We start from the raw sequence: 21,057 nt of genomic DNA on the forward strand, positions 1-21,057 counted from the left end.
GGTGGGGGTAAAGAACACACTTCTCAATATCGAGGAACAGGGAGGAAGCACAAATTGAAATACAGGAAACTCCATTTAAACATTAACAAACCCCCTTTTTTACTTGGAGGGTAGTAAAAAACTGGAATACGTTGCTTCTTGAGATTGTGGAGTTTCCTTTCTTGGAGATATTCAAACCCTAACTGGACATGGTCATGAGCATACTGCTCTAGTTGATTCTACTGTGCCTGTGCTTGGAGGAAACAAATTCCAAATATGCTCTCCAACCACAGCAGTTCTGTGAAAACTTTGATTTGGGCCATGGTCATTCAAATGCATCCACGTTGGCTCCCAGGCTTACATTAGGCTTATTTCAGGTCATTTTCACAAATAAACCTTTCTCCATCAGCAAAGGAAAGAAATCGTAGCCAGAATTATCGAGGGGTCTTTTTACCTCAATCTTGGCTCAACAAAACAGCTGAAAGAGGAAAAGCAGTTCTTTGATGCAACAGGAAGCTACAGGGAAAAACTGAGGAAAAGATGTTGAACAATCACACAGGAACCAAATCTTTTCAATGGAGAAGAACTCCTAAATGTGTGAGAAATAGAATGAATGAGAAGGTTTTGCAGAAGGAGATTCAGGAAGTAACAATGGTGTTCCAAATATGCTGGACTGAAAAAGCTGGTGACAAAAGGAAAGACTGCTTTACTTACAAGGCTCTGTCTTTCTGTAAATCATCAGCCAAATATGGTGATGAAATCTGGTCATCATATTTCATAAAGGATTAAGACAGGTAGCAATAATAGGAGGATAATAATAATATAGAAAAAAGATATAACAGTCATAACTCCCAGCCCTCTGAATTCCATTAACCACATTAGCACTTAATAATCTAATGCTTCTCAGAGAATATTGAAGCACTTTCAAAGAAGATCCATATCACTACCCTAGATTTACATGGAAGGGATATACAAGATGACTTGCCATGTAGTGTCACCCAGAAAATCAATTGCATATTTTGTCTGCACATCTTTGGGTTTGTTGAAATGCTTAATGACAGCTATATAAATATTTTACTAACTGACCAGTTAAACAATGGCTGCTGTACATTCCTCTCACATTGATTCAACTTAGTAAGCAAGCAAGGTGAGTAGGATTTTTGCACTGCAATAAGAAATCAATCCCATTCTAAGTGTAGCTTGGTCTAGGTGACTGCCTTGGCAGAGGAGCTGGACTAGCTGATCTCCAGAGGGCCCTTCCAACCCAAACTATCTGTGATTCTGTGTAAATGAAGTTCAGAGATGGTTGTTCCTTCTATTGTTTGGTGGGAAGGCACAGCCATTTGTTAGATGTTATCAGGAAGCTCTACCAGACTGGTCTCAGCATAGGCCTGTGAATGTCCTCAGTACACCCATGCTGGTTGTTGAGCTTGTTCAGCAGCTGAGGGTTTAAAACACAGACACCCCATAAACTTCACCCATGCTTTTAACTCACCAATTTCAGAGAGAAATATGAGAAACAACTGTATGTATCTTTCTGCATATCTAACCCTCCTTCCCCATTTTGAACATGTGGCCTTTGTATTGCAGCTTTATGCTGTATTTGTCTCATGGACACACACAGGTCTCAATTCCTGCATTTTTCACCAAAAGAAACCATCTTTGACTTATGAAATCAGTGCTCTGGTGTATTTTTGTCTGCTAATCTTTCATAATGCTTTTAAATACAAACATGGGGTTTAATAATTTCTTTTTTTGTATCATTTCAGAGAAAAAATTATCTCTACAGTCTTTCTTCCAATGTTTCCTTTGAAGTTAAGAGCATGCCATATAAAGTGCAACCAGCAAAGCTCCCTGAGGGAAGCATAGCAGTAAGTAACTGAAAATTACATCTTTGTGTGAAGCACATGTATTTGGTCACTCTGATCACAGCTGTGAAAGTTCTTATAGATGAAAATATTGAGATTGGTCTTTCCTGTGTTTCTAGTGTAAATTCCTAAAGTAATACCTAAAGGAAATAACTTCATTGCTTTCTGTGGAAGTTGATGATACATGATTCTTATTACATTTTAAAATAATTTCTTCCTGAACTAATGTGCAGACTGCTCTATTGCTATTCAGATGGATTTTGCACCCAAAAGAAAACAGAAATGTGAAAGCAAGTATCTTGTTACTTTGTTTGGGGTAAAAAAAACTGGAGGAAATTTTTATGCAAAATCCAAATCATGTTTCTGTCAGGTTTAGAGAGCTCACTCTTCTCCCAGTCAGCAGTTCTTTCACACAAGCTTGTGTATTGTCTACGGCAACTTCTCTCTATCTGTTTTAATCTTCTTTGATACCCTGATTTTCAGGAAGGTCTGTATGCCTTTCTAGGATTGCCACCTCACAGCACATGAAGTGCAAGCATACAAATTTACTTGGTAATCCTTACAGAAATGATGATAGATAGATGATAGATAAATAGATAAATAGATAGATAAATAGATAGATAGATAGATAGATAGATAGATAGATAGATAGATAGATAGATGATATATGCTAAAGCATTTGTCTTATTTGAGGGCCGAGATTTGTATGGCTCTGTAGTACTATATGTAACATTAATTTTGGAGACATAAGTTTGATTTAATTGTTTTCTGGTGCCAAAGGATTGAGTTTGGGGAGCACTTTAAAGTAATTTGTTTCTTATGGTTAAAAGTCACATGGTTTAACATGGTTAAAATTCACTCTATTTTGTCATTGATAAAGATATTTTGTCTGTTTTGTCAACGATAAAGGTAAGTAAAATATGAAGGCAAAAACTGATTCTAGTATAAGACTAATCTGAAATTTTAATGCTTAATGTTCTCATCTTTATAAATATTCCTCAGTTACAGTCCTTCTTTCAAAAGGTAAGCTCAGTTCAAACTTTGCCAAATTGAATTGTGCTGAAAGTACATCATACCAGTCGGTTGAAATGCAGTAATAGGGACAGGATACTGTCGTTCTTAGAAAACCAACAGAATAATACACTTCAGAGCTTACTTTGAGTATATTTTAGAGGATACAGGCTCTCAAGTTTTGTTTTGTACATGCACAGATGGAATGGTTGATTGGTACTTGCTCTGGGAAGACACAAGGTGAAATCTTGGTTCTGTGTGCACAGTGACTCTAACCTCCACCATCAGTAGAACCCTGATTTCACTAGAGAGGATTGGTGCTTAATGCAGTATTCATCCAGAAAGGTTCAAAGGCACCAAGCTGACAGATATACTTGGGCTTTTTTATTTTCTTGCAGCATGTGTTCCATACCAGAAACACATGTGCAGAGTTCTGTTGATAGTGGGGCCTTCATCTGGGCTGGAGTGCTTTACCCCAGGTGATAGCCTGCTGTTCTCAACAAGTGTCAGATGATCTACCAAATGATCAGATAAGCATTTCATTCTCTTACTCCAGCCAGTATAAAGCTTGTTATTTGCAGCAGATGATTTACAGCAAAATGCCTGTAATGGCAACTGTAAAATGTTGAAAAATGATAACGCTTTTATGTCCTTTCATATCTGGACATGGCAGTGGATGCTTGCCAGCTCTACAGCTTGATGTGTTATATGCACCAGTTCTTTGATGTTCCACTTGCAAGAAGAAATATTTCCTTGAAGTTGGGCAAAGCTTAATATTTTTGCTCCTTCTGAAAAAGATCACTAGTTGTGTTTTAAAAGCTTCCAAAGATTTATTTAAAGGTTTATGATTTTCCTTCAGACAATGAAAGGGTGGTAGTGGAAGAAAAATTTAAATATTTTTAAAATCAATTTTCAAAAGTATATATCTAATAATCAGCTAGCACTTGAAAGTTTATGTAAAGAAGATAATATTTTAAAGAATAGAGCATATGTCCTTCATTTAATTCATATAGGGCTGGATTCCAATTAGGCAGGCTGATATTTACTTTAAGTTTTAATGGCATGAGTAATCCCATACCCATCAATAACCTACAGAGTCCTATTTGTAGTTCTAAGGACTTTATCATCATGGAATATAAGTCTTGGACACACAGATCTTGAAGACAGGATCATGATACAAAGGTGTGTGAAACATTAGGTAAATGTAAGAAAATCTGGATCTTTTATAGTAAAACATTAGAATGAAAATGCATCAAACAGAAAATTGGCATGGAGTTTAAACCAGAATCCACTGACATCTATAGTATATATAGTATTTCCATTAATTTTGATAGTCTTAGAGTTGCAACCATATATTATGCAACTGGTTGGATTTCCTTGCTAATAGCTATTTCATTCAAGAGAAAATTTTCATTTTTTTTGCTACAAGTATTATTGTGGTAAATAATACTGTCTTACTTGGTGAATTTCATGTGCAACATGAAAGTACTTTCTATTGCAAAATACAAAGTTAGAATAAGCAGAAATTTGCTTTTTTAAAATGTATGATTCTTGAGCCAGTTTGGGAGTTTAATAAAATATGGTTTACTTTTCTTAAACATTTGATAGGACTTTCACTGTGGATACCTTTAGTCTAAACTGTTTGACCAGTGTCCTCCAGTGAGCACCATTGGTTTCAGACTAAGGCCTATAACTTTTTTTAGTTATTACATGTTGATAGCATTTTAAACAAGCTTATATTCCTTATGAAATGTATTTGCATAAACATTTGCAATATGTAATTATCAATGTGACTTCAAGCTTGAGGGAGCTTTTACATTCTATATTGAGCATTTTTTGAGAACATAAGAACATCATGCTGTAATGGTTGGATGGGGACATGTAGGAGGACAAAAGAATTCCTGTTTCTCAGCCTCTGTAAAGAAAATTTCTGAACACTAAAGGAAGGTCATCATGGGCAGCAAAAGCAGTAGCACTAGAATAATAATTAATTTACTAGCTGTTTAAAGTAGAAGAATAAATTATGGAGAAGTTATTTTTATTTTTTGAAATGTGTCTTTTAAAGAACCAGGGAGGAAAAAAATAACTTTGTGAGAATCCCACTGGCATGCACTGAATTTTGACCACAGGCGCTGGAAGTTTGCACCAGTCAAACCTAATTCCCATCTATACATAAGGAAGTACCAGTGAAGCAGCGGATTACTTCATGTGCTTCTCTCTGCTTTGCACCAGAGGAATCAAAGACTGTTTTGAAGACATACTAACACCAAAATCAGAAGCAATTCCAAATTGAATGAAATACAGTGGCAAAAGCCCTAATAATTATTTTATATACTTACAGTGAGCTTGACTATGGCACATTTTTTAAAAGGCACATTTTTAAAAGCCTCCCCAGAAGAACACTTTCATAAGCAACAAATGACTTTCATGGAACTGCAAGAGCGGTTATGAAGTTAAGACTGTCTGACATCATCTGTGCTAAGACCAGTGTGGATGTTATTTCCAATAGCAAACAAAAGCTCTGTCCATAACTCTTGGGTTGACTTCACCCTCATCTCAGTGCCTGAGGCAGCTGGAATTCTCTGGCACCCTTTGGATAACAAAGGTGTGAGATGCTCAGCAGTGTCAGAAGTCAGATGGCTCCTCTCAAGTCTGTGAGATGTGCTCTTCACCCATTTGACAGAGAAGCAAGCATTGTTTTCAGTGTTCAGCATAAAGTCTTGTCCTGAACAGAGAGGAAAGCTAACACACATCCAAAGTACAGTGTCAACATGCAACACTTGTGTAAAAAATCCACTTCATTTTGGCCACCTTAGATGGAAACATTCCCTGGCTCTGATCCTACAGTACTAAACCTACCACATGGAGAAGAACAGAAATCCAAGCTGAAAACACAAACTTGTTTTAAATCAAAATCACATGTAAAACTGTTGGTGGACAGCATGGGGTGAAGAAGCGACAGTCCTCTGTAAAAATGGTGAAACAAGGGAAGACAAAACTGAAGGAATGTTTTGTTTGTGTCTTCCCCTCCAGCTTCTGCCTCAACTCTGTGGGTGTTCAGGACGTGCAGTGTCAAACTATTCACAAGAATTGCATTTGTAGCCTTGGAAGGCTTTGTGTAAAGGGGGCAGCCCAGGGCATTATATCCTACTGGTAATGCACACAGGCAGGAGTGAGGCTGATGCCTACATATAATACCCTGCTCAGGGAATAAATTCCAGGTACTTAGCACAACCATCCCCTTTTAAAACCTAAGACAAAGAAAAATCATGGGAAAAGGGTGTGGGTTTGACAGGATGGTTTAAAGATTTTAGCAGGCAAATATTTCATTAGCATTGGCTACACTCAGAGAAGAGAAATGTGCCAGCTTTGCAGCAGTCTGCTTGATACAAGATAGACCTAATTTCTGCTGTTTTGCTCAATGCTGATAATCTAAGGACTATGAACATGATGCCCTGCTCTTTTATAAGATTACAGCTTCTTGTTTATGTATCAACATTTGTCAAGCTCCAGCTGAGCTACTGAAATTAAACCACAAGTTGCACTTGATGGTCTGTAAAGGCAGAATGACAGAAGGAGGAAGGGAGAAATGATTCTGAACACAGGCAGCACAAGCAAGGCTGTGTGCTGCTACACCACTTATAATTGTTTAGCATCCTCAGGAACATCCACATGTCCTGGTCTGGATCCATGCTGATAGGTGCTCTGTGGATTTCAGAATATGAGCTAGATTGTGTTACTGTTTTCATAGCCTAAGAGGAAAGAAAACACAGCACACGAACACAGGAACTATGTAGAAGTGGCACATAAAAGAAGACATGAAAAGGCAATACGTGTACTTGTAGTTGCATACACTACTGTCAGCTTTATCCAAAATGTAATGAAATCTACCATCTTTAATAAAATAATCTGTTTCCACTGATTTCAGGAGGATCTCAAACATGCTTTGGAGTCTGGATTGACCCTACCTAATTTTGAACAGTGAATTGGCACACATTAAGAGTCAAGTTGTTGCTCTGCTCCTGTGCAATCATATGCTGCCCTATGAGCTATTCAGACCTGACACCACACAGCAGCTTACTTCACTCCTGTCTCAGCACCTGTGGTGCTGAAGTAGTTACCTTAACCTTGGGTTAAACTGGATTTGGTGCCCAAGGAACCAGATATGGTTCAGTCAAATACTATCTGAAGAAATCTGTAAACCAAAATTCCTTCCTACTCCAAGAAGAATTTGCCCGCTCAGATAATTTCCATATTCAGGATGTAAAATTTCAGTAGACTGTTGTCATGCTTTAAGAGTGGTACTCCCTGGTTTAGTTCTCCCACTGTGACCCTAAACCATGCACTTCTTGCTTGCTTCCCTGCTTTCCCATCCCTCTCAACCTGCAACAGGATGGAAATAAGAATTGAAGATACAAAATGTGAAGATCATGAGTTGAGATAAGAACAATTTACAGGAAACAGCAATGAGATAAGAAAATTAACAGTAACAGCAACAACACTAATGGCAGAGGGTACCAGAAAGGAAAGATTGACAGGGAAGCTCCCTAATATCAGCTCCCTCTGCCAGACTTACTTAGCTGGGAGGAACTTCAGAAGAGACTCCCTTCCCCTGCCTCACATAATAATGTGAGCTGTGATAGAGTAACCTCCAGGTCCTGGTCATGCCTCCTCCAGGCTACTCCCAAAACTTAACCCTTTCCTGGCCAGACCCCGGATGACTCTCCATCTATCAAGAAGTCCATACCTAGCCAGCAGCTTGTCAGAATCTTTTTGTGCTGTTTTACTGATGTTCAACAATCCACTCTGAAGCAGCAGTGTTGGCTCCCATTTCCTCTTGTATTTATCTCAGTCACATTATGCTACCTACGAATTTGGCTGAAGCTATCATTAGCAGAAATGGCAAAATAAAGTCTTTGCATGTAAATGGGTCTTCCCTGTGGTTTGGTCTTGCTGTAAAATGGAGTCACTAATTTCATTAAACTTGAGCCAACAGAAAGCACTGCTTGCCTTTTTTTTTTTTTTCTGCTGTTTTACAAATATTTTTTAAGATGGTTTTCGTAAGTAGTCTTTGACATTAGTGCTCCAGATTCACAGCAACATGCTCAAGCAAGTGATAGTGTTATTAGTGTTATGAATAGAAACTGTAGTGAAGCTCAAATTTTAGATGATTAAGATATGCAATCTGTATGTTGACAGTGTCAGGTCCTTTCCAAACAATAATTAAAATTTGTAACTTATGTGTGTAGTACCTCAGAGTTTGCCAACAGAGGAAGGGCACACTGTGAATGAGTTGGGGTTATTTGAATCAGTCCATTTTTGCTGTCTTGGGGCCCATGAATTTTCATCAGCACTTCCCAGCTCTTGTGCTGTATGTGATCAGGCTTGCTTCAGGGCAGTGTTCATGATTTTCTAGCTGCAGAATGGAAATGCTTCTTCCTTGGACAGCTGAGCCCATTGTATTCTACAGGCTTCAAGCAGCCCCTTATAACTGCATCCTTTCTGTTTTCCCTGGTCAATTAACCTTTTACTTGAATTCATCTTTTTCCTTAACTGGCTTTTCTTGGGAAGAATCTCCGCAGACAGTTCAGAATGACCCTTCTCTCATTTTCTCTGCCCTTGCATTTTAATGCCACTCTGAGACACAAGCAGAACCATTCAAGAACATTTTATCCTTACTAAATGAGCTCTCCTCTAGCTAAATCTAATGATAAAGAGAGCCTATGAAATTTTGCAGTGGTTAGGAAGCAACCCAAAGAGGAGGGCTGGCAAAGGAATGGTGTTCCTGCAAAGGCATGATTGATCACTGGACGAGACCATCAGGATATCTGTTGGCACCTAAGGGTGACATTTCATTGGTTGTTTTATTAATGCTGTTTTCCTTAAAGTAATTATTTCTTGTTTTAATTTGCTCTCATATTTATTCTTTTTAGATGTTATCTTTCTTCAAATATTCTAGACTTATGACCATTTAGAGCTGCTCCAAAGATGCATATTATCTGTGTTTGTTAGATCAACGATGGTACGGCCAGCACTGCAAGTACTTCATCTTCAGAGCCAATGTTAAAGTGCAAACACCAGGACTGGGCAGTGTCCTGGAATTTTCTGTGTAACCCTCAGTGTAAGCTTTGGTAGAAAGCAAGTGGTTTCCTACATAGAAAGTTTGCCCCTACATTTGAGGGATACAATAAAAAATACTTGCATCAGTAGAGCTCACCAGACTGCCACCCCTGTAAATGCTGTGTCACAGTAGGGAGCAGTTGGCTGCAGAGATGAAGTGAAAATGACTATTCAAAAGTGTCTTCCAGTTAAGCCTGACAGTAGCTGAAAGACAAATCTGCTGGTGCTTTCAGAAGGAAAAGTCTATCAAAGAATGCTGATAACAAGAAAAAGCGAGAGAAGAAAGGACTGGATGTTGCAGAAAGGATTAAATTATTAAATTTGCCATCTTCAAGGGGAAAAATGAGAAGCACAGGAATGGAAACAGTTTTGAGCTGAACTACAGAGTTGTGCCCATCCTTAAAAGTTAGGCTGCTGTTCCTTCAATGAACAAACTAGAAATTAGTATTTTGTTAAATTTCTAGTGCATCAATCACTAAGGTAATAGAGAAAGAAAAAAACATAGAAAGAAAATTTACAATGAGTGCAGCCTAGGGACTGGACCATAGCCAAGAAACTTATTAAAAAGAGTAGATTTCCTAGAGGTATCTTGAGTACAGAAGAGGAATTTCATTTAAGAGTTTGTCTCTTCAGTTTCTTTGCAAACTGATTTCATCATGTCATAAAGCAAATAACTTCCATCTGTCACATACTTGTCCTAAGGGAGACTAGGAGTAGATGAGAGAGGTCTAAGAGAAAACCCCAGAGAAAAATCACTTCTTATGCTAACAACAAAGAAAAAAGTTTGAGAAAATAAACTAAGACTGAAGGGATAATATTGTGTTGAAAGAGCTAAGGAAAGCCCAGACTCATTGCTTCCTGCTTGGGAGTAGCAGGGACTGAGCAAATATTTAGTGAGACTGAGGAGCCTTCCAAGCAGAGCCTGAGAGCATATAATGCATTTTGTACAAGGTATGGAAAGGAGAGTATGGAGGAGAGTGTGGGTATCCCCAGAAGGAGAAATAGAAAAAGGTTATTACTACTCTTTGTCCACATGAAGATCTACTGAGAGAAGTTTGCCAAGTCAATTAAAACCTTTGATAACTGATGTTAGCCTCTGCTGCTCTGTAGAGCCTCAGACAATGAGAGAGCACGTTTCATGCTTGCTTCCCATTTAGGTAATGATCTGTGTGCTTGGCTTCTTTTCAAGAAGATAGCATCAGAGTGTGTGTTAGGCTTTATCACAAGGACAATACACTCTGCTTGGGTTTCATTTTTGGACTGCTTAGCTGAAATGCAAACCGTAGGAAAAAATGTATACTGCCATGTCAGCAAAAATTAAAATAAGAAAAATGTTGCTGGTATCTACTGTGGTTTGAATTAAGAGTTTGGGCTAAAGTCAACCATTGTTTGTGAGTAATTCAGTGCATTTCAGTGTACTGGCCTAAACTGTACCAGCATGTGCACAGAACTTTGCTCCTGGAATATTTGTGAAGCATCTGCACAGAGGGAATTTTTTTGCCACTCTGTATTATGGGAAAACTATTTCTTTGTCTGGTATGACAAGACTTTTATATATGTGTGAATTCCATTTCTAGTAATTATCATGAACCAGTGGAAAAGAAATTACAATAAATCAAGTCAACATGAGAAAATTTCAGTCAATGTGTATTTCTAATCTGCAAAATGCTCTTGAAATCAATGCTCCTAACCTCTGTTTAGGATCTACTGTTGAACTTGCTTTACTTGCTTCATTTTTGTTCATTAAATGTATTCCTTTCATTGCAGATCAGAACATCTGTCATTTGGTCGACCCCAAATGTGTCCTTTGAGATCCCTTTATGGGTTATAATACTAGCCATTCTTCTTGGACTACTAGTACTAGCTCTGCTGACCCTAGCTTTATGGAAGGTATGTGCCATTTTTCCTGTTACTGTTGCCTTAAAAAAACCACCAAAAACACTGGAAGATTCTAACAGATAAAAAGAGAGGTTAGAATTTTGTGATCTTTAACAGTTCAGAGCAAAAGCAACAGTACACGTGTCTTTTTTGTTTTGCATTTCTGACATGCTAGTGTCATTGACCTTTATGCAGGGAACTTGTTTGGAAAGTCCTCCTTTATTATGGAAACCTGGTTACAAATGGGCATACAGAGTTTGGCTCTGTTTCCCAAGACCTTTGATCCTCTATTTCAGGATGTTTAGGTTCAAAAAGAAGTTGCTCTAACTTTGTTTTCTCTGAATAATTCAGGAATTTCCAGTTTTTGTCAGCATGGAACAACACTCGCGCTTCTGAGAATTAATTTTTAGAAGATTTCCTTTTATATTAATATATCATATATTTTGTTTGTTTAAAATTTTCTATTTTTGTATTGGTTGTTACACTCCTTTCACAAGTTTTAAGACAAATTACTGGAAACTGCTATATTACAAGGAGCCAGTGTAGCTTTTGTCCATCCTCTCAGTTCACATTAAAAATGAGATTCAAATAATTCCTTACATTAGGATATGGTTCATCTGTCTTCAGCTGCCTAAAGGTTATGGTTAGGTCTACAGCCTATGCTAACTTCCCAACTTCATCTGGCAAGGTAGCAGCAGCAAAAAGTTATGTCTAAACATGCAAGGAGGAGAGAAATTACCTTTTGGTGGTACTTTCCTTTAACCACTTTTGAACTTTCAACCTTTCAACTAAAAGAATGAATGTTAGACAGTTTAAGTAAGGTGGGAAGAATCTCACCTTTAGTGATCTTTAGACTAGGTCACAACACTGTCCTGTGGACATTTCCCAACACATATTACACTTCTCTTTTGATTACTGCTTGTCAGTCTAAACCTCCTTTCTGAATGAGCACCTTGCTGAACTGAGAGTCCATACCAGCATTCAGGCCAAATTTACATCTCCTACAAAGACATCTTTCATATAATTTGGATTTTTAGAGCTGTGCTTTGGAACTCAATGCCTTGCATCTAAAACTTTCATAGGGAATGATTTGGATAGAAATAAAATGTCTTCACAGTCTCTCAGCCTGCTATACATTGTGCCCAGCATTTCAGGTTGAACAATCAAACTGCAGCTAAGTCTTCCTGTGGTTGTCTTACCATGACATCTTTGTTTCTGTTGATTTATTCTGCAGTGTGGCTTCTTTGACAGAGCTAGACCACCTCAAGATGACATGGCTGACAGGCAACAGCTGACAAATAACAAGACTACTGATGCATAAAGGAAGAAAGTGACAGTTCAAGTCAGAATCCTGCCTGAGAGACTAGAAACATGATGAGGATTAAATGAAAGATTCCTTCCAACCAGTCTTCCTTTGTACCTGCAAGTGACATGTTGTCAATCTGATCTATGCAATGTTCTGAGAACATGCCACATGATGGCCATCCTTGCCAAAGAAAGTAACTTATCACTGCCTTACAAACATATTTTCCACTGAACAGAATGTTTATCCCATATTCCAGTCAGTCTACGTTTCAGCAGATGCTTCTGAGCACATGTGGTATGCTGAGATGCTTCCAGAACAAGCCCAGATCTCTCAAGGAGAGAATGCCTTCATTGCTGGATTGGCTAGAAGATGAAGCAGGACAAACCTTCTGAATGCTACTGTATCATGCAGAGTATCTTTGAAACCTCCCTAAGAACTTCTATGAAATTATGGCTCAGGGAGACAGGCAATATATCAGTACTGTGAAAGTACTTCTGAAACACAAAGGTAATCTATAAATACCTTTATAGATGGGGCACAATTATTTATTTTTCCACCTTTTTGTAATAAGTATCTGATATAATCATCAACGTAGATTTTGAGAGAAGGAAAAATAATAGAAATCATGTACTTACTTTGCATGTAAATAGAAGAGTAAATGCATTGTACACCCAGAACACAACCTCCTTGGCTATGAGGTGTTTTGCAAAGCAGAAAATTTATGGAACACTTTACAAGATGAGACATATGATAAGCAAGTACATGTTGTATCTCTTTCAGCCCAGAGCTGGCAGTGTCACACCCAGATAACTAAATCCATGCACAATATAGAGCAGGGATGAGTTGCCCTGTTCTTGCTTTGCTGATGGCTGGCAGCTGTACACTGACACAGGTTACAGACATTTCTGAAACACTGCTTTAAATTATCACAGCCACACTGGTGATATTGAAAAGGCTTGGGGGGGTTTGGGGCTGGGGCAAAATTTCTTGGTCTTTACCCCGTTACTTTGTTGAAATCCCCTCTTAAAAAAGAACACCTACTGCCATAATTTTTCACCTAAAGAAATCTTTGCCTTTTTCATTTTTCAATCTACAAGCTGGCAGCATCTTAAAAGTAATGCTTTTGGCAAAGTTTAGGGCTTGATAAAATTATTTTTAAAGTCTCGCAGGAAAGGGTGACAGGATTTGTATTTATGCAGAAAAATAGGATGCCAGCCAGCCAAGCATGAACAAAAAGAAAGAAGGAGATTTTGAAGTAAAGAGTAAAAATACACGCTTAGTTGGTTTTGGGGTTTTTTTTTCTGGGTTTAGGATTCCAAAGAAGAGATGTTTCTATCCTTTCCCTTCTATCAGCAAATGGTCTTTATCTCAGCAGGGGCTCTAAGTCCTGATCTGTGCAAATTTTTATGTGAAAGCTTGAGTCTTTCAGCGCTGCCTGTGAGTGTGAAAATAGCAATATTGTGTAAACTTCATGAGGAATTGTTCATTTTATGAAACATACACACCACTTGCCTTCTCCTTTTCTTTCCAATCCATCTCAGCTTCTCAACTGGTAAATGGCCTAATCCATTCTGCCACTTTTTGGCTCCTTTTAAACAACTGGCCTTCTGCTTCCTAATACTTCAAGATAGGAGTAGTTATGAGACATTGTCACTTCTGCCAGTCTGACACGAGATTTTAAAGTTTTGTCATTTCTTGTATGCAGACTAACCTGGGAAATCCAAGCAGGAGCTGTGTTACATCTTCATAGCAAAGGCAAATTTGCAAGACCTTTATGGAGTCTTTATCTTATCAGATGCAGTGTGCCCACAAGACTTACAGGGAAAAGGAGACATGGGCCTCTGAACACAGAGGTGAAGCACCTGTGTGCTTCACACAAGCAAGTACCTCTGTTTCCTAGGGATGGGGAGGCCTGACAACTTCTCAGTCCTCCAGAAAACCATTAACAGACCCCTTCCCCAGATGGTTTTGAGCTGATCCCTTGTAGATTAGAGACATCAGCTGAAAAATTCCATCACAAAGCAAGCCTGTCCCGTATTTGCACACCTCTGTTTCCCATACATTCCAGGCAAAATCATCCTTCCATGAAGTACAAAAAGTGAGCTTCCAGCTTTTATAAATATTTAATTGATGTGTGTAGCAGCTTCAGAAATAATATCAGCAGCTCATTGTAATCACATCATCTGCACAACTCTGATGAAATAGCACCATAAGGAGATACTGAACACAGGACTTCTGTATGTGCAATACTTTATATTACTTATATACCTGAAGCATGTTTACACTGGCATTTGTGGTTGTTTTTTAAACTTTTGAATATACTGATAACAATTACAATAAAGGAAAAAAGGAATGGGGGGGAAAAAGTAAAACAAACACTGTGAAGTTCAGTATTTCTTGCAATGTGTTTTCAATCCTACATTGCTCTGAGGATGGGGCTAGGTGACCTAATAAGTTCTTCGCAGTTGTAACTTCTACAGTTCACTTTTGAGAAATTACTCTCCATTTTAATGATGGGCAAAACATGTTCAGATACTAAATTTAAACAAAAAAAGAACTTCAGTGACTGTTGGGCCTGGCTGGAATCCATTGGCTGCAGCTGTGTAATGTCACTGGAAACCAAATTAGAGGCACATGATCTGACAAACAGTTACTTTGAGCAATACTTTGTTTTATATTTCTACATCCTTGTAGATTAAACTTCCCCCCTGGAAATGTCTGGAGTTGTGTGTTGTCAAGGACTGTAGTCTATTCCCAGCATTTGTGGATAGTTTTGGCTGCAAATTGCAAACAGCTTTGTGAAGATTTCTGTGTTTCAGTGCTTGCCAAGAGTGTTTATTCCCTGGGGAGATTGCATCCTGGATGTGGACACTTAGCAGGCAGTTGACATAATCTTTCCCCCCAGTATATTAGTGCTGTGCTACATGATAACCTCTGCCACATCCCTACCCGACTGACCTTTTGTTGCAGTGATGTCAGCTTTGTAATGAGTTACTAAATCCAGCTTTCTGTAAATGTAATTCAGCCTTATTCTTCCCAATGTTTGTGGTGAGCTGCTAATTGCAGAGAATATGGGAGGAGTTCAGAGAGCAGGAGAAACAGAAGATTACTTAAAAAATTAGCCTATTAAAACTCTTTATTGCTATGGCCACCACAGCAGTCTAGTAAACAGAGAGACATTCATCTTTTATTTCCCATGCTTCTTGCTGAATTTGAGAAAGGCTCTCCAGTTATTTTATCCATACAGCAGACTGTATCATATTTTCTGTTTCATGAAAATTTCAGAATTTTCATACCAGGGATCAGTATATTTTAATATATTTTCTCTTACAGATTTAAAGATATTTAGCAAATACAATTTGAATTTCACCACAGGTTAATTTTTTTATTGCCACCATTCTGTAACTCATTTTGAGTTTTTCTATTTCGCACAGCTTTTACAGGTTTTCCAAATTAGACAGCTCTTGAAAACAACACCGATTTTCTCTGTGTTTTAGCTGTGAACTTTCCCTCCATTAGCATGAAAGATCTTCTGGTAGGCATAGTTTTCATTAACTAAAAAGCCTTTTGGGAACCCACAAAACACCTAGAAATACACAGGAGAAAGAAAGCCCCAGCCAGCCATGGCCTATGGTACTCCACTGCAGCAAGCCTTTTTTTAATGAAATACCATCTGACACACTGCCTTTAGGAATTGTTTATGAGTGAGTGTTTTATTTATGATTGTTGGCAAAGATCCATATTAAAGTGTAGCGGAATGGCAGTGCCTCTTAACAATAAAAAGTCTTGAATTCAACTCGTGCAGGCACCATGATGTGACACAGCAGGAATGCTTTTAATATTGAAGGATTGTTCTTGTTTTGCCTGTGTGTTGTACTGGAGAGGCACTTAGCTATTCAAGATGCTACCCTACTGTACACAGTGACTTTTAGAAAAGAATGGAAGTAATTGTTCAAGTCGCTTTTCACATGGTTTTGTTGTTTTCAACATGTTATTCTACTTCACCAATGCACTACATTTCATTTGGTTGTATATTGTTCTTTGTTTCAGCAAGGGTTTGTAAAGCAGCCTTCAGGAACTCTTTCCAAAACTGGACTGTATCAGACAGTATTACTTTTCCAGAAGCCACTCAGGATAACAGCAGCAGAGCAGAATTCTGGATGCTGTGTGAAATGGTCAGTGCATTACAGGGGCTAGCTTGCTTTTCAGGAGTTTACCCAAGTTAATATTTAGAACTGTATTAACAAAATATCAACGTTAGATTCTCCATTTCTCCTGTCAAGGAGAGCCATGGTGTGCCCTGTTTGTCATTGCTGTAAAAGCCAAACACCAAGCAATTCTCACAGCAAAGTTGGGGAGAGAAGGGCATGTTTTAAACTTGCACAAGACAAATGTATAGCAACCAAACCAAGTGTATGGCAAGAGCCCAACCATCATCTCTCTTGTGATGTTCTCCTGGTCATGAAGGTTAACATTTTCCCTGCTAAAGTACTCTGCCCATTTATCACAGACCTGCAGCACCAGAAAATAACCTCTGAAGCTGCAAAAAGTTTCAAAAAGTTTCCATAGATTTCATAGTCTTTGTAGAAATTTTACATTATGAATTTATAAGGTAGTTCTTGGCTCTTCAGATAGTATAAGCTTCTCTTCAGAGCCAAGAACTACCTTATACTATCTGCTATCTGTTAGCAGGCACCAGCTGACAAACCCCTCAAATGCTGGTGCTCTAAGGAGAAATGAAGCATTTTTCCACATGATCTACTGTCTTAACTTTTGTTCAACTGTTCAGTGCTTCCACCAAGACCTGTGGGGGAAGTGCAGGATTTGGGTGTTGGCATGCCTTTACTATGTGCTAGGTACAGAGTAAATTTGTGGCACAGAAGGCTTGCAGTTCAGATATAAAACAAAAAACTGATTTTTTTTGTTGTTGATCTTTAATATTTTAATAGCATTTGAGAAAAGATAGGTCAGCATATTATGACCTGATAAAGAAAATAGATTTAAACTAACAGTGAAGTCTCCCAGGAGGCCCAGGCTTATATTTGGGTTAATTTTTTTCCATTTTAGGCTTGGAAGAGGCATCAGGAGATAGCTTGGGTAGAGAGCATTCTGGCTTTGTTGTAAAACCAAAACATTTTGTTTTAAAGAACCAGGTCTGTAATGTTCTCTTCTGTGCCCTGTATATGAGAACAGCCACACCATTAAACTAGGGGTAGGAGACATTCGCAATTTGACTCAGTACACCAAGAAGAAACTTTCTTGTGGAGAAAGACAAAGACTAAATTTTCTCAAGGCCTAAAATTAGGAAAGATGTGTTTTTCTTGAGGAGAACAGGACCCCATGGAAGCCCTGCCCTTCAAGCACCATGGGTACAAGAATAAACACAAGGTAGCTGCACAAGGGACTTTCTATCAAGCAGTTCAGGAGGCTGCAGGATACTACATTAAACAACTTAGGGAGGAGGAGGAGGCTCTAGAGGAGAAATCAGACCTTTAAACACATAGATGTTATCACAGATCAGAAGCAACAAAAAGGATGATTAGTAAAATAGATGGATTGGAAATAAGGTTCAGCTACAGATGAGAAGTTGTAAACCCAGAATATATTGAGAATAATAATCTAATACTGTGTTTCTACAATGGCCAACTGATTCCTTGCTCATGCAAAGTTTGAGGAAGACTATTTCCCTTGTAATTAGATAACGAAAGGAAAAATATCTGCAGCTGTGAAAGGCTTCTTACAGTAACTGTGAATCTCTCCCATTCCTGTATGAAGGGCTGTATTCATTGACTTTGAGAGAAGGAAGGAGGTGATAAAGACATGACACTTGAAGTTTTTCCAGCTTTTGGCTTCACTGCTGTTTCAGAGTGACTTCAGTATTTGCTGAGGCACTGTGACACATTTCACTGTAGTGGTACAGACTGTGCAATCCAAAGGTAATAGAAAGGCTTTTCTTTCAAACCAGTAAAAAGTAAATATTTTGTGGAAATTTTCTGTCTATGCCTAGCTTACCCAGGAAACCTAAGGAGTAAAGTGGTGTTTAACTGGGATGGTTTTATTTATCAAGTGCTGCTGCATGCACTAAGAAGCTTCTCTATACATGTAAAAAGCTTTGGTCTTTAAATCTCGTTTCAAGTAGTTAAACTGAAGCAATTCTTTGCAAACAGATGAAGCAGGCACAACTAATTCAGCAATAGAATTGAAAAATTAATTTAAGTAGTGAAGATGACACCTGTTTAATTTTGGCTGTAATGAATGCTTGAAATTTTCAAGGTTTACTAGTTCTTTAAGTCTACATTTAATATATTATTGTTCTAATGAAGCACTTAGACATTAGTAAGAGTGATATTTGTGTTTAGTATAAGATACTCACTAACAGATCAGCCAAACAAAGCAGTTACTCTCCCAAGAGGAGAAAATGCTAATACCATAACGGTTTTCAGTCCTTTTGACATATTTGCTTTGCCTCAAAGGTTTCTGAAGCATGTTGCTCTGCTCTGTTGAGTGCTGCTTCATTAATATTATTTGCTTCATTGGCCCCTCCATCAACTGGTTTGGATGGTGGAGAATCAATGCCATCTCCTCTGCATCTGCTACTTGTTTAAAATGCTGAGGATATCTCCTGTCTCATGAACACGTCTGCAGCTTTTCAGTAATTCCCATGTGATTGATGAGAATATATTCTACTTAATTTTGGGGGAAAGGGGTGTTTAGTCTTCACCCCACTTTTCTAATGCCCATATATACACAAAAAGTCAGCCCTGCAGTATCTATTACAGATTATTTCACTAAGCAACCAGCCAAGTCTTTGTTCTGTAATTTAGCAGAACAAAGAAACCCCGAACTTGGCCCCCCAGCCATTTTAAGCAAACATCTGTGTGAAACCATTGACTCACTGCAATGTCTTTAAGAGGAAATCTCATAAAACATATTGTGGACTCCTCACTGTCATCACTACAGTTGTTATGTTGTGTCAAGTGTATACTGATCTTATGTAGATCATGGTTTGGGGATTTTATTACCTAAAAATGCTTTCTCTGGAGAGTGAGAATGAACTGCAAGAAAAAAATCTGGATTGTCTTTTGCAAGTACACTTAGAACTGGTGAACTTTTAACTACCAGCCCCTCCTGAGCAGGTCTGCAGGAGAAGGGGAAGTGGAAGCGTGGGGTGTGCGCACCACCAAGGAGAAGCAGTGCCTGGAAAGATGTGGATTGTCTCCAGCATACAGCATTGTCCAGACCTGGCATTGAGAGGTGCCACAGGACTGAGGGGCTCTGTGCTTGGTGTCCCTTTGTCCTGAAGCCCTCTCTTCCTTTGTCTGTGCCCCTTTGCTCCCTCCCCTCACTCCCTCCCGCAGTTGGTGCCTTGCCTGCCCCCAGCCCCCTCCCAGCTCCTCCTTGTGCTTCCAGCCTTAATTCCCCTCAGCCCCCCCACAGCATGGTGGCAGCAGCTCTCAGCTCTATCTCCTCTCTTGGGACTTCACCAGCTGCTTCCCAGCCCTGTGTTGGATGTGATGGGGCCCTGGACCTGAAGGCAGGTCCATGGCTGGCCCCTAACTCCATTTGAAGGGAGCTTGGGCAGAGCTCAGTGCAGCCAGAGTGAGCACAGCAACCATGTACTTCTCACAGAGCTGCTGAATGGGATGGCACCCCCAAATCATTCATACCCTGCTGTTTCCCACAAAGGGAGGCACAAGTGCCTCCCCAAAGATAAAGCATCTCTCTGGTCTGCTCATATTGCTCCATCTCTTCCCCAGTTTTGTTTCTGGACTGATCCCCCGTGTCCCAGAACAATGTCCTTGCCCATTCCTTGCAGACCACCTCTCAAAACAACCTTTTACCAGTTGAGCTCAGCCTGTTCCCCTTGGCTGCTAAGGCAGGCCCAATCCCCAGAGCTGCCCATGTAATATGTACCCTGGATCTTTATAATATCTCCCTCATGAGCACCTCAGGCCCTTCAGTTTGTTCCCAGTATCCACTGGGAACATGGGAGGGAAGGGATGGCCTTGTGCTTGGCTGCTGGGCTGAGTTTGGGCAGTGGGATTGCCCACAAACTTCATGTAATTTTGGGAAAGCACTTCATCCCTTGCTTCCTCATCTACAGCAGGGCCACCAAATAACAGTGCTGGATGTGTGTTGCAAATAAACTCCTCAGGTGGAATCCAGGACTCTCCTATTTCTCTAAGGCCAAAGCAAGCTTAAAAAGCCATATCAGTGCTGAGTAACCACTCATCGCTGAGTAACATCGTCCATGGACCAGATGCTGCAAGTTCAAGTGCCTCTATTGGAGAAGCATGTGACTGTTCCCTTGCTTCCCCCACAGACCCATAAAACCACATAGGATTATTTTTTAGCTGCTTATGCTTGCATTATTTGACCCTTCATTTATAAGTGATAAAATAAAGTAAAACCAAGCTGATGAAAAAGTAGTAATGGATACTGTGATTTGAGCTATTTATTCATCTCAGGCTTGCAGAAAAAAAAGTCTGCTTATTGCATTCTCATCAATCCAATATATATGAAGCTATTGAACTGTCATACAAATACTAGTTTTCCAAGATGCTGTGTATAGCCATTTAGGTGGGAAGAACTAGTAATATTAAGTACTTATCTTTTCAGCTTTGGAACCATGAACACTAAAAGTATTGAGGTTGTATATATAGGAATTACATGTCAAATCTAGAGCTTCTCTAGAATTACTCAGGAGATTTTCATCAATGAGATAGAAATGTAGCGTCTTGTCTTTGCTCTACTGCACACCAGGTTATTGCATTTTTTGTTTCTGTAACAGAAGAGATGCACAGCCCTGAATGGGAGTACAGATACACAAGTAACCATGAATCAGATCACTGAAGAGGATTTAAAGGAATTGAAAATGTGTGTCTCTGAGCAACA

The 21,057-nt window shown here is 39.0% G+C and overlaps 1 protein-coding gene across 3 annotated transcripts in view; it reads left to right on the forward strand.

Moving 5' to 3' along the window:
• The window catches only part of ITGA8 (integrin subunit alpha 8), a 111,782-nt gene extending 95,502 nt beyond the window's left edge, over positions 1–16,280 (forward strand). For 2 of the 3 annotated variants that reach the window (XM_064704211.1, XM_064704212.1), the window contains 3 exons: positions 1,749–1,850; positions 10,746–10,868; positions 12,091–15,276. In XM_064704211.1, coding sequence (XP_064560281.1) covers positions 1,749–1,850; positions 10,746–10,868; positions 12,091–12,177 — 312 coding nt within the window. In that variant the 3' untranslated portion in view covers positions 12,178–15,276. Of the gene's footprint in view, positions 1–1,748; positions 1,851–10,745; positions 10,869–12,090; positions 15,277–16,212 lie in introns of those variants that run through there. The other variant, XR_010439096.1, reaches the window with a different exon arrangement.
• Positions 16,281–21,057: the final 4,777 nt, after the last annotated feature.

The sequence above is a fragment of the Zonotrichia leucophrys genome, chromosome 2, assembly GCF_028769735.1.
Source record: "Zonotrichia leucophrys gambelii isolate GWCS_2022_RI chromosome 2, RI_Zleu_2.0, whole genome shotgun sequence".
NCBI classification, from domain to species: Eukaryota; Metazoa; Chordata; class Aves; order Passeriformes; family Passerellidae; genus Zonotrichia; species Zonotrichia leucophrys.